General features: G+C 40.0%; 1 protein-coding gene across 3 annotated transcripts in view; it reads left to right on the top strand.

Moving 5' to 3' along the window:
- Positions 1–1,155: 1,155 nt before the first annotated feature.
- Positions 1,156–14,499, top strand: part of LOC142141428 (cilium assembly protein DZIP1-like) — a 90,416-nt gene continuing 77,072 nt past the window's right edge. For 2 of the 3 annotated variants that reach the window (XM_075199905.1, XM_075199903.1), the window contains exons 1-2: positions 1,160–1,188; positions 3,431–3,991. In XM_075199905.1, coding sequence (XP_075056006.1) covers positions 1,183–1,188; positions 3,431–3,991 — 567 coding nt within the window. In that variant the 5' untranslated portion in view covers positions 1,160–1,182. Of the gene's footprint in view, positions 1,373–3,430; positions 3,992–14,499 lie in introns of all 3 variants that reach the window. The other variant, XM_075199904.1, reaches the window with a different exon arrangement.

The raw sequence follows: 14,499 nt of genomic DNA, 5'->3' as shown, positions 1-14,499 counted from the left end.
ACAAGTAGTACACACAGTATTTCCTTTGTATTTATCTAACATGATAACCATGTTACATCATAAGGGCCCCCCTGTCTAAAGTGGCCCAAGTCCCCCAGCGCCTTAATCCAGCTACGTCTGATTAACACCTAGTGCTTTACTTCTCCTTCCAGTACCACCTCTAACATTATCTGATTTAGGTTAACCTTAAAACAAATAACCCTATTAGTATATAGGGTTAAGCATAAACATCAGGGGCCTGATTCATTAAGGGTCTTAACTTGAGAAACTTCTTATTTCAGTCTCCTGGACAAAACCATGTCACAATGCAAGGAGTGCAAATTAGCATTCTGTTTTGCACATAAGTTAAATACTGACTGTTGTTTAATGTACAACACAAATATCAACTTTAAATTTCAGTGTACAAATAAGCTATTAAATATTTATGCGCTACATGGAAAACAGTCAATATTTAACTTATGTGCATAACAGAATACTAATTTGCACCCCTTGCATTGTAACATGGTTTTGTCCAGGAGACTGAAATAAGAAGTTTCTCAAGTTAAGATCCTTAATGAATCAGGCCCCAGGTTCTTAAAGCTACAGGCTTTTTGCATTTTCATAAATCCCATTATAATCAGCCAGCTATGTTGAATAAAATTATGTTGTAGGGAGAAGGAACATATAAAATAAAATGCAATATAAAGGGAGGTTGTTTTTTTTTTTGTTGCATTATTTTTATTATTTAAGATTTATCATTTATAATAATAAAATATCTCTGGGTTAAGCGACACTAAAATAGGCTCTTTCTATATTAAATATATATTATACCGAAAACCACCCTTTAAGGAAGGGCCGCTTATGGGTCAATGCAATGTGCTTGCCACCCGGGCTAAAGTTTGCCAGCCAGCTCCTTCCCATTATGTAACCTCACGAAGAATTTGAAGCAGTTGTGTGGCATCAATGTAACAGATAATTACAAACCTATATAAAGCAAGTACTTGAGAAAAAGAAGTGGAACTATCCGCAAACCTTGCCAGCCAGAGACCCACAACCCCCAGAGCTACTTGATGCTTAAGTGTTTTCATCTGATTTTTATGCACGCAGTCTGGGAATCCTCCCCACTGTGTGTGAGTCCGCCCCTTGACACCGCCCCCTAGTACGTCATAGGGTCCTTGCGGAGAAGGGGAACTAGCGGCTACCATGCAGGTAGGTGGCGTAAAGCAGCCAGGCGGAGTCTCTCTGTGAATCAGCTCTGATAGAGCTCTGTACGAGAATGGTGGACGGAACATCGCTCGGTTGTCATGGTAACCGTGCAGACCACCCATGCTTCCCCATCCTGCTGCCTGCTGCTGTGTGAGTCCCCGGATGAAGAAGAGGCGGAGGGGGAATGGTGAGAACATGGGAGTCTTGGGATACAATAGTAATGTACTTGAGGGATGGGGGGCGGGGGTTTACTTAACCCCCTCATCCTTCTGAGAGCTTGTTACATGTGACCCGGTGGTCGAGATGTGCAGCCCTCCGGATGTTTTGGAGACTGAAAACTGAATGGACTTGTGCTATTGTTCTGCGTGTGTGTGTATGTACATGTGCATGCCTCCCGGCCATGTATTTATCGCAAAGTTCAGCAAACTTCGTCCCTACAGCTGTTGGCTGTGGAGCTACTGTTGGTTTGCTCGTACAAATAGTTCCAGAAGTGCTAGATACCTTTCCAAATACTGATTTATACAGAGATGCCCTCCTCTCACACTGATTTATACATAGATGCCTCCTCTCACACTGATTTATACATAGATGCCTCCTCTCACACTGATTTTTACATAGATGCCTCCTCTCACACTGATTTATACATAGATGCCTCCTCTCACACTGATTTATACATAGATGCCTCCTCTCACACTGATTTATACAGATGCCTCCTCTCACACTGATTTATACATAGATGCCTCCTCTCACACTGATTTATACATAGATGCCCTTCTCTCACACTGATTTATACATAGATGCCCTTCTCTCACACTGATTTATACATAGATGCCCTTCTCTCACACTGATTTATACATAGATGCCCTTCTCTCACACTGATTTATACATAGATGCCCTTCTCTCACACTGATTTATACATAGATGCCCTTCTCTCACACTGATTTATACATAGATGCCCTTCTCTCACACTGATTTATACATAGATGCCCTTCTCTCACACTGATTTATACATAGATGCCCTTCTCTCACACTGATTTATACATAGATGCCTTCTTCTCACACCGATTTATACATAGATGCCTCCTGTCACTGATTTATACATGGATGTCCTCCTCTAACACAGGTTTATACATAGACGCCTCCTGTCACTGATTTATACATGGATGTCCTCCTCTCACACAGGTTTATACATAGAAGCCCGCCCCTCACACTTCCCCAAAACAGCAACTGAGGAATTTTCAGCATGTGGAAACTTGTGTCACTCCTCCACGCACACCAGAAACACAGCCTTGCCGGCTGCAGCGCTCAGATCCTGGGTGTCAGGCTGTGTAATGTAGCACTTATATCTGGATTTGTTTATTCAGAATAATTACATGTGGGCAGAGGAAAATAAAGCTTAGTGTCTCTGCCTGAGATGACAGAAAACTACACAAGTGAGTCTATCCATGTATCATGGCCTTATCAGTCACCCTATTTGAACCCAATTTAACATTTATCGGATATTCTGGAACAAGCACTATTAACCAGGCGTCATTTGAGTGGCTTTCTTGCAAAGAATGGTGATGCATCCCTCCTGCACAATTCAAGATGTTGGTAAATGCAATGTCATGAAGCATACAAACTGTACTGGCCACTTGCGGTGGCCAAAACCCTATTATGTAACTTGATATTGGTGTTTCCATATTTTTTACTTATTACCTTTACATCTATTTGTCTACACAATGTAAAAAAGGAAAATGGACATCTGGGGGTATGACGCTCCGATTTCTGCAAGCCGACGGAAATCGCCTTTACAAGTCATCACCGGCTTTAAAATTCTCCTGCAAAGTCGCCGATTTCCGGTGACTTTCAGGAATCGGTGCTTCATACCTTTATCTCTTTGAGTAATACATTTTAAACCAGAATGTGCCAAATGATGCCAGTCAGATCTTTCATCCAATATTTCTGATATAATATAGCTAAAATAGAACACAGCTTTTTATGTGACAGTAAAAAACACTGCTGGTTAAATTTTGATATGCCCCTACCAAATTATCTTGTACATATACTGATCTAACCTTTACATAGACATGCTAAGAATATAATAATTGCATATGAAAAATAATTACAGAAATACATTACCTAATTAAAAAAGAACCTAAATATATTTATAAAAAAATAGTTGCTTGTTTGTTGTATTTATTTATTTTTCATAGTTTGACCGTATTTGGTTTTAGCTTTGACTTTGGTCTTTTTTCTGTTTCAGCCTATCTTTGATAATGTTTACTACCCTTTTGAGCCTGAGCGGACACATGTGTCTCCTGTTTTACTAAACACTCCACGGGTGCCACATTCTACAACACCTACCAGTATGCCTTCCTCCAACCATGGCACGCTGTTCAAATTCAGATCACGCCATGAAGGCGTGGACTGGAGAAGGATTGGAGCTATTGATGTGGACAGGCTAGCAAATGAGTTAGACTTTGCAACACTTCAGGAAAACATCATGGGTATCACTTTTTGTTGCATAGAACATGAAAAGTGCTCACACTGTCACAACAGCCTGGATCCTATACTGGTTAAACTGTTTAGACTTGCTCAGTTCACCATTGAGTACCTGCTACATTCTCAAGATTACTTGACCTCTAATGTGCAGAAGTTGGAGGAGAAGGTCCATGCAAGCCTATGCGAGGCAGAGCAAGTAAAACAGAAAATGATCAAGCAGTCTGCAGAAATAAAGTCACTCAAAGAGGAGTGCAAACTGAGGAAGAAGATCATTGCCACACAGCAAATGATGGTCAGTGCTGGTGCTGGATCCTATCACAAGGTACAATTAGAAGAAAATGACAAGTACTACTTATGGGAAAGATCCAATCCATTTAGCTTAAGTAAACCTCCATTTTCTTCTGGTTCTAGAGAAGCCTTTTGCTTTCATGCTGCACGGGTACTGTTGTGGATATCCGTCTGCTTGGAGTAACTTTGCGTCTGGTGTTTGTTTTTTTTATAAAGACAATTTTAATACACAGCATATGCTGTTACAAATTGTCTTCATAAAAAAGTAAAATATCAGGCACACAGCTACTCCAAGCGGCCACATTAGTACCGTGCAGCACAAAACAGAAAGAGGTTTAGATGAGATAAATGGTGAAGGACAGTTGACAGCAATTAATTGTTTTAAGATTTGTAGTGACTGGTTTATGTTTCGTGTCTCCGTCTTCTGCTGTCAATTCGTGTTCCAACTGTGACCCCTCACTGTTGGCTGCACAGAAATGCCAATCGCTAATGACTGCTTTATTATTGCCGGCTGATAATACATCTTCCTTACAGTAGTCACAGACACTTTCACCACCAGCAACTACAATTGTTATTCCGCTATCTTATGTTTAATGTGTTCCACACACCTCTTAGATTGTAAGCTCGTTTGAATAGGGCCATCTTTACCGTCAGTTTCATGTCAATTGTTAGGGTAATTTTACCTCTCCTTTATCAAGTCCCTTCAGATAACAGTGAGATAAGATGCTGGTTAACCAGGAGATCAGTAATCAATACACAGACATGCCAATGTCAAGATGTATACTGAACTATCCTCGTTTATTTCTGGCATACATTTATACATGAAAAAGCTTTTGATCTGATTATAGAGCAGAAACACATGATTGATATTTTCCTGTGTAAATATAAATCTTCTGACAAAGCTTTATGGGTTCTTATCAACTTTCACTGGAGCCAGTACTCCCAATGTCCTCATCATCCATTATCCCATGTCCTAGGCCTCCATCCGGGGTCTTTGAGATAGTTCAAGGCTGGAGCTGGTGATTACACTGAATGTATTTTTAAGGTGATTACACTGAATGTATTTTTAAGGCAAATACCAAGATTTATAACTCCTTCACATATCATTATTACCATCATCATTGAGAACCTAGAAATGCTCTCACAATCTCCCTCCTTTTAATAATATATATAAAAAGTAAAAAATGTTAAGGCCTGAAATGGTGACATCTAACGCAGCCCAGACTAATTTTGTACAGTCTCTTGTGAGAAAGCAAGGGTCTTTCACCATTCACCCGGGACCGAGTACAGATATCAGCACTTCTGCCCCTGTTTATTCAAAAAGTATCTTTTCTTCATGCCTCTGCTGTAATCTCTGTATATCTTTTCTGAACGTACATGACATATACCAGTTCCATCCTATCAATATGATCAATACCACAGTGATAATGAGTAGTGGGTGTAATGCACATACATAAACACTAGTGTTATGCTGCAACATACATGTTTGAAATACTGCAGTTTGTTGTGGGCAAACAGGTCTTATGTCTGTGTTATCACAAAGATCTAGGTTATGTGTCCAGTGTGACCAGCGTCGTCTTGCAGTGTGATGCGTGCAGCCAGGAGTCTCGGTTCTGGAGTTTCACTGATGTGGGGGTGGTCAGGAAGACCTGATACGGACCCTCCAACCTTGGTTCGAAAGTTCTCCTCACGTGTTTCTTTAAGTACACCCAATCGCCAGGTTTCAGCTTATGCGGCTGTAGGTCTGAATCAGGCTCTGGAAGTGAAGAAAGTGCTAGAACATGCAAATAGTTCAAATGGTCAGTTAGACTTCTCATATAGCTAGTCAAATCTCCATGTTTATGTTGTAATTGCTGTGGATAATTAATAACACCCTGTCTTTGGTAGTGTTCCAAAAAGTATTTCATAAGGAGACCGCTTGCTATTCCTATTTGGCACAGTTCTTACACTGAACGAGGCTATGGGCAGGCATTCTGGGCATGTTTTTTTTTTTTTATTATTATTATTTCAGCTATGATTTTCTGAATCTTCAGTTTCAATGTCCCATTCAACCTTTCTACTCGCCCACTAACCTGTGATCTGTACGGCACATGAAAAGCTTTCTGTATGCCTAGATCTGTCATTATGTGTTGTATTATTTCCCCTGTGAAGTGTGTACCTCTATCTGATTCAATTACCTCAGGGACACCATACCTGCACACAATCTCACCAATCAGTCTTTACGCAGTTGCTTTTGCTGTCATTTACTGAAAAGATCTGTACAGACTAGAACATATTCATATATTCCAGATTTAGGCAGGTGTATATAGTCTATCTGTAGTCTTTGAAAAGGATAAAAGGCTTTTGAAGTTGTACCTTGTGACGTTTTTACCCTTTTTCCTGGATTTGAAGTTCCACAGATCCAGCAGGCCTGAACATAGTCTGTAGCAGCTTTATTGAATCCTGGAGCTATCCAATGGTGATGGACCACGCTAGTCATCTGTTCCTTCCCCAGGTGTGGCTGTCCATGAGCTATCTGTAACATGGGAGGGAACAAAACCTGTGGAAGACAAAGTTTATCATTCAGTTTCCACATACCAGCGCAATCTTCTTGTGCTCCTAATCGTTTCCATCTTTCTTTCTCCAATGGTCCTGTTTGCTGTTGAAACTTTTTAAGATCAGTGTAGTCAGACATTTCTTTCTGTACTGTGTATATTTCTCTCTCAGGCTTTCTCTTAGCCACCTTTTTTTTTTTTGCTTCTGCATCTGCACAACGTGTTCCCTTTTGAACCAAAAGTCTCATTCCTTGTATGTGCTTCTATTTTAATTACGGCAAACTTGTGTGGCAATTGCAATGCTCTAAACAAGTTTCTTATTAGACTGGCATGCTGTGCGTCCTTACCACTAGAGGTCTTGAAATCTCTGCTCTTCTATATTGGACCAAAGTCCTGTGTCACTCCCCAAGCATACCTGGAATCCGTGTAGATATTGGCAGTGGTTCCTTCTGCATATTCCAATGCCTTGGTGAGTGCTATCAGTTCAGCAGCTTCTGCTGACAGTATCGATGATAGTGGTCCTGAGTCAACTACTTCATTTTTTGTAGTCACTGTGTATCCTGTAAATGGTGATCCATTATCATAATACTTGGAACCATCTACAAAAAGTTCATACACAGCATTAGACAAGGGAGAGTCCGTAACATTTGGAAGAGACTGTGCTTCCATATTTATAAGAGCGAGGCAATCATGTGAAAAAGAAAAATTGTGGTTAAATTTTTTCACCCAATTCATCGTCATCACCTTCACTATCACAATGTCTTTCTTCTGACGGCTTTTGTTCTTCACTATTATTCCCTCCTTTTGAATCTTGAGATTCATACATTAGGGGTAACAATGTTGCTGGATTTAATACTGTGCACCGTTTGATTGTGACATGTGAAGCACTTAACAATGCTACCTCGCACTTAGTGAGTCTGGCTGCTGAAAGGTGTTTTTACCTGTTGTATCGCTTGTACTCTTTGTGGCATCAGATGTTTAGTGCCCTATGAAATGCAGTGTCCTAAGAAAATTACCTTCTGTGCTGCTTGGAGCTTGGATTTGTACACTCTGCAGTCCTGCTGGGCCAAAAAGGTTAGTAGAGAAATAGTTTCTTCTTTACACTGTTGTTCACTAACAGCAGCTATCAACAAGTCATCAACATACTGCAATAGTCAGGTAGTTTCAGGATATTGAGGTAACCAACCTTGTAAGACAGTTGACATTGCTTCAGAGAATTCGGAAGGGCTGGTGGCCCCTCCCTGGGGCAATCTGGTCCAGCAGTATTGTGTTCCTTCATGCAGAAAAGCCAGCATTTTCTGTGAATCGTTAGTTATTGGTATAGAAAAGAAAGCATTTGCTAGATCTATGACTGTAAACCACATTGATGTAACAGGAATTTGGTTCAGCAAGGTATGTGGGTTTGGGACAATGGGTGTGTTCACAACCAGTTGTTTATTTATTTCTCTGAGATCGTGAATTAACCTGAATTCGGGAGCTCCTCCCTCTTACTGTTCTCTCTCCTTGACTGGGACTAAAGGTGTATTAAAAGGTGATCGACATTTCTTTGCTATACCTTTGCCTTGGTATTCTTGTAATTGTTTTGTGATTGCTTTATTCTGTAACAAAGTCAAAGGATATTGTTTAACACATATTGGCAGTGTGTTAGGTTTTAGTATAAGTTGTACCGGAGCTTTAACAGTCCCACATCAGTTTTTTCCCTTTGACCATATTTTCTCAGGTACATCCTTCAGCCACTGTGGTAGTGGTGCCTCATCTTGAGATGTGTTTTCACTTGGTTGTGTCAAAAACACCTGTACTGCTGCTTCTATCTGATTAGATATGTTGTCTGGAAGTTGACTGGTGTATTCCATCCCTTCTGGGGTTTATTTAATGCATGCTCTCATTAACTAATATGTCGGCACCCAGTAGATTTACAGGACAAGTGTTTGAAGTGAGAAACTCTATAGGGACAGGAGTACAGTCTTTGTTTACTTGTATCTTCACTTTTTTTACTTTTCCTAAGGTGTATAGGCTGTCCTGTCAACCCTGATGCTGTTACATAATCTGAGGTCACTTATTCTTGTGGTACTTGATCGTGTCTCAATACTGTTTGGCTTGCTCCCGTGTCAATTAGGCAGTCCAATTATTGACCAGTGGGCAGTTTAATTTGGACAGTAGTTCCAGGCAGCTTACCTTCTTCAGAGGTGTTTACAAGAACTGGACAAGGTGTTGACAACAGGGAGCCATATCTTCAACTCTTTGCTGCTGCTGCCATTTCTTGTATTTCCTGCAGTCCTTCTTCATGTGACCTGGTAATTTACATCAAAAACATCTGCCAGTCATGTCCTCACCTTGATTCCTTTGTCTTGCACTTACTGTTTCTGTTCCTTTTGGCTGCTGCCTTACTTGCCATGTTCCTTTTCCCTGTACCAGGTGTACAGTTACCTGAGGAGTCTTTTGGGCATTCTTTTCCCTTTTTTCCTGCTTCCTGGTCCTCCAGTCCTCCAAGTACCTGTAACAAAGATTACATTTTCATAGACAATGCCTCAGGTCTGACTGTAAAGAGTTGGCTTCTTACCTCATTCGTTAAACCATTCAAAAACTGTTTTCAACATTCTTTGACCATCTGGGGTTTCTGTAGAAAAACCATCATCATTTTGTCTGGTCGTTAATTTATCCAAATACATCCTTACTGAATCATTTGTCTGTGTTATGTCTGGTGCTTTTAATTTTTGTTTATGATACCACCTTTGTACTCTGGCTAGAAATTCAAGACCACTGTTATACGTATTTCTTTCTTCTACAGGGGGTGCAGGATGAGTAATAGCCCCCCTGTCACCTTCTGGTGCGCTTGCTGTTAACCCCTGCTGTTAATTATTTGAGTCATCACTCCCATTATTAGCACCTTCGGGCAGTATTGGCATCAAAGTTTGGGGTAGGCACCCTTTGTATTCTGACTGGATACATATTAGTGTGAGAATGCAATACCTGCTTTTCCAATGTTATTCTCCTTCTCACCCTCTGATTTGTTGTTTCTCTTTAATGAACTGATATTGTGATCCTTCAACCGGCTTACCATCATTGGTATCTTATAAACATTTTCCTGTAAGAATTATCTGTACAAGGAGGTGCATTAGATTCCACATTGCAAACACTGTCTCTCAGGATAATCATTTATTTCATTATTAGCAGACTGAGAATGGATTTGGCTTGGGGTTTGAAACGTGATTGATGGAGTGTTACCTGCGTCCACTGGGGTCACTGAATGAGTTTCTAATTGCGAATGCCCCTTTTGTGCTGCTAACTGTACTATGTGACCTGCCTGTTGAGGTACTGGTGGTGTATCTGGTCTATTGTCTGGTTTCTGCAGTGGAGCTGTAGGGTCCACATAAGGCGGTGGCATGTCTAATAGACCTGTACCTATGTGTGCATTCTCTCTTCTTTTCTTTTTTTTTTTCTCATCTCCAATGATACTGTATACCACATGTTCACCACATCTGCTTGTCCTTTTCTGCTTATCCATGCTTTATTGGTGTTTTGAAACCTTTTTCACTTTTCTGGATCTAGTGTGCCCTCTAATGGGAAACCTGTTCTGTCAAATATTTGCTTTTAAATATTTGTTGTCGATTATTTTTTTTTTTAGAAATTTCTTTACTTCTCTGTATTCCTGTACCTTTGTTGGGTTTTATAACCCAACAACCCTGCTAGCCCTGTGCACCCTAGTATTCAGAATTTATCAATTTCTGAATATACTGTACTGTTGGGTTGCTTTACCGCATGCACTCTTATAGCAGTTATCTGTATTTTACAGAGAATTATACCTCAATACCACCGTTCAAAAACCTTTTAATTCCTTCTATTTTGGCTGAAAAATATTTGCATACTATACAAAGAAATATAATCAAAAAAACAAACAACAATAATAACAATTGTGCAAATCTCTGTTGCAGCTGTAACCATTTTTGCTTTCTTATTTCATAATCACCAGAATATCCTTTTACAATTTCATTACGTAACCCAGGTGGTAATTTCTTTAAACTGTACAGACAGGCTTCCCTTCAAATGGTTTGTGATTAACTTGCCAATATAGTAACACTTGAGACAAAAAAATACCCTATATTTTGCTGCAATATATATCCTTATTTAAATGCACATTTAGCATACAATAATATTGCTTTGCATCCACAACACATTCAAAAACAGTTCTATCAATTACAGCTTCCAGTGTAGAACAGTATCATCAGAATGCTTTCTAAGTATAACAGCACATGAACAGTCTGAGCAATAACCAAATGAATTATTAAAATACAATCGTGAGTACTTTTGACATATATTAAATTCAACCATATAGTTAGCGCTTTTTATGCTCTCAAACAGATATCTGGGTTCAGGAAATCTCTCTTACCATATACAGATGAACAGCTTTTAGACACACAACAAGAATGCTGGACAGAGAGTAAATCAGTGGAAAAAATCACAGCTGAATTTACTCACCGTACGGGTTTGAGCTGTCCGTGATTCTAGCTGGTGCTGCAAGCGTTATTTGTCATCTGTATAGGTTGTCCGAGATCCCGGCTATTCGAGCCCCAATGTTAGTGTAATTTTACCTCTCCTTTATCAAGTCCCTTCAGATATCAGTGAGATAAGATGCTGGTTAACCAGGAGATCAGTAATCAAGACACAGACATGCCAATGTCAAGATGTATACTGAACTGTCCTCGTTTATTTCTGGCATACATTTATACATGAAAAAGCTTTTGATCTGATTATAGAGCAGAAACACATGATTGATATTTTCCTGAGTAAATATAAATCTTCTGACAAAGCTAGTTAGTTCTCTTCATGTCACTTTTATGGGTTCTTATCAACTTTCACTGGAGCCAGTACTCCCAATGTTCTCATCATCCATTATCCCATGTCCTAGGCCTCCATCCATCGCATGGAGTTGGCACTTAAATAGTTAACAACTAAGTTTGCTGCTGACTCCTCCCCTCTGCAATCCCACAGGCCTCAGTTTTGTGCCCAAGGAGTTGGACTGCGTTTAGTACTGCTTAGCAGTACTTGCTGCTTAGGTTTAGATTTTATTATTTTTATTAGATTATTGGTATGAGTGTAGGTGAGGATGGATGTATTTAACATTTTTTTACTCGCAGATTTCAAATGGAGCAATGCTCTGTTTTCCTTTAAAGAAGAATATTTATAAAAGAAAGACCGCACAGCTCAGTGTGGTGTTTATTGATCAAGAGCAGTGACAGCGCTAAGTGACTGTCACTGCACTGTCCCGACGGGTCCGGTGCTGCCACAGGCAGAGAGTGCCGCACTCTGTCCGAGGACCGGACATACTGGGGGATACCAAGTCCCCGCGGAGGGGGGACTTAGATCTCATAGAGCCCTAGGAAGATTTCCGAATAGGCATTGATACAGGACCACAACGCAGTGTGTCAGCCTGAGCTGATAGAGGCCTCCTATGGTCGTTTGAACCATCAGACAGCGGGGAGTGAGCGAGAGATTCTCTGGCTGTCAGTGGTATGCTCCGAGGCGGAAGATATTCGCACCTTTTCCTGTCATCGCAGTTGGACTTCAGAGGCACCTCAGAGAGTTCTAGTGCTGCTGGCTTCTCCTCACAATTCCTCCTTGTGTTAGCTAAGTACCCCAGATATATTAAAAAAAAAAAAGAAAACACCAGTGCTGGTAGTGTAAAAGAGACCCCCCCTGCTGATTGGTACACTCCAAAGGCGGGAAAATTCAGCTAGAGTTTATCTCAGAGGACTCCTGACTGAAATAATAAAGAATCCATCTGCTGCGGACTTCTCTTCATTGACAATTGCACTAAGTACCCCAGTTGTTTATGATATAAGTCAGCAGAGTTTTATATATATATATATATATATATATATATATATATATATATAAAATACATAATGTGTTTACAAAATACGGTTATAACTAGACCCTATCTGCACTTAGGTGATTTTATACAATATCTTCCACTTTTACATTATTATTACCACACACACACACATATATATATATATATATATATATATATATATATATATATATATATATATATATATATATATATATATATATTGCTGTTTTGAGGCTATTAGCCAGAGTCAGAACTAGTAATTATTTTACTCTATTGTTATCTGTGAAAGCTGCCTAATCTGTATTTCTTAAAAAAAAAAGAAATATAATGTCTGATAAGAGCAAGAATTATTGTGCAGAATTTTATAGCTGTTCACAATACCTGTCAAATCTGTGGGGTAAAGAGACCAGGGGGCTGTTTGTGCACAGTGTCACACTGTCCTCAGCAGCTAAGTACCCCACTAGGGAATAACTAGTTAATGAGGCTCCTTGTGGTAATAGAGAGAAAACTGTAATATATATCTACCTACAGTTTAGAGTTTTATTATAGAAGGATCTAAAGTTAATGGAGACAGTATTTTACATGAGTGTTCAGTCAATGATTGAGACATAATTTTATTATTCAGAGATTAATTTCCATACTGTTTTGAGGCATTAGCCAGGGTCAAAACAAACATGGTTATACTATCTATTATGGTTATACTATCTATTATCTCTGTGGTCTGATTGTTTATGGCCTGTCTGTTTCTTTTTAAAATAATAACATATAAAAACTGATAAAACTGATAAAAACCTATAGGACTGCTCCCCCTTCACAAATTGGGCTGTTCCTTTAAGCCAATTCACGGAACTGGACAGTAGATAGTTGAAGAAACTCCTGAGCAGGTTTACTTCACAAGCACTGATCAGCAGTATATACTGTGTGTGACTGACAGGCTGCTCTCTATCTGTGGGTACTACGGGTATCACTGTTACTGATCAGCAGTATATACTGTGTGTGACTGACAGGCTGTTCTCTATCAGCAGTATATACTGTGTGTGACTGACAGGCTGCTCTCTATCTGTGGGTACTACGGGTATCGCTGCTACTGATCAGCAGTATATACTGTGTGTGACTGACAGGCTGCTCTCTATCAGCAGTATATACTGTGTGTGACGGACAGGCTGCTCTCTATCTGGGGGTACTATAGGTATCACTGCTACTGATCAGCAGTATATACTGTGTGTGACTGACAGGCTGCTCTCTATCAGCAGTATATACTGTGTGTGACTGACAGGCTGCTCTCTATCTGTGGGTACTATGGGTATCACTGCTACTGATCAGCCATATATACTGTGTGTGACTGACAGGCTGCTCTCTATCTGTGGGTACTACGGTTTTCACTGCTACTGTTTAGCTGTATATACTGTGTGTGATTGACAGGCTGCTTTCTATCAGCAGTATACTGTGTCTGTCTGACAGGTTGTTTTCTATCTGCGGATACTCTGCCTTAGACAAGCAACCGCAGGTAAAGGTACTTTACTGCCAGTGAATGCCCCTAAATCACGAACTACGTGTTTTGGGTCTTTTTGGAAATCCTTTCTTGCGAACACGGACTATTGAGTTCAGCACGCCAATAGTTGTAGTCTCCTTGCAATTCGAGGACAGTTGCAAAGGGGTGGAGATGCTTACTCTAGAAGATGTCCGAATCCCAAGATCTTAAAATAAAAAAGATTAAAAAAAAATAATAATAATAATAAAAAATGAAATATTAATCCGCATGACGGGACCTTACTCTCTTCGCGACTGCGGAGGTAGGGGTCACCTAAAATAATTCAAATATCAGTGGGCGGCGTACACCTAAGATATTTGGAACTTGGGGATCATGTCCAGAGTGGAGAAACACCGGGGGCTTCATTCAAACCTGTTCTTGGAGCCCAAAATAGGACGGATCATTTCTAAGCCTCAAGGGGCTAAAACAACATCTACGAGTAGACAAGTTTCGGATGGGATCAGTCCTTTGTTTTTACAGTAGGAAGCTCCCATTATCAATTCAGGGCTTTTCCCTTTGGCTTTCCAGAGCCCAGAGAGTTTTCACAAAGATTATGGCGGTAATGGCAGAACGTTTACGTGCCTTGTGAGAGAACATTATTCCGCATTTGGACTATTTTCTCC

The sequence above is a fragment of the Mixophyes fleayi genome, chromosome 2, assembly GCF_038048845.1.
Source record: "Mixophyes fleayi isolate aMixFle1 chromosome 2, aMixFle1.hap1, whole genome shotgun sequence".
Lineage (NCBI taxonomy): Eukaryota > Metazoa > Chordata > Amphibia > Anura > Limnodynastidae > Mixophyes > Mixophyes fleayi.
The sequence above is the reverse complement of the archived record's forward strand: the minus strand, read 5'-3'. Positions and strand labels throughout refer to the sequence as shown.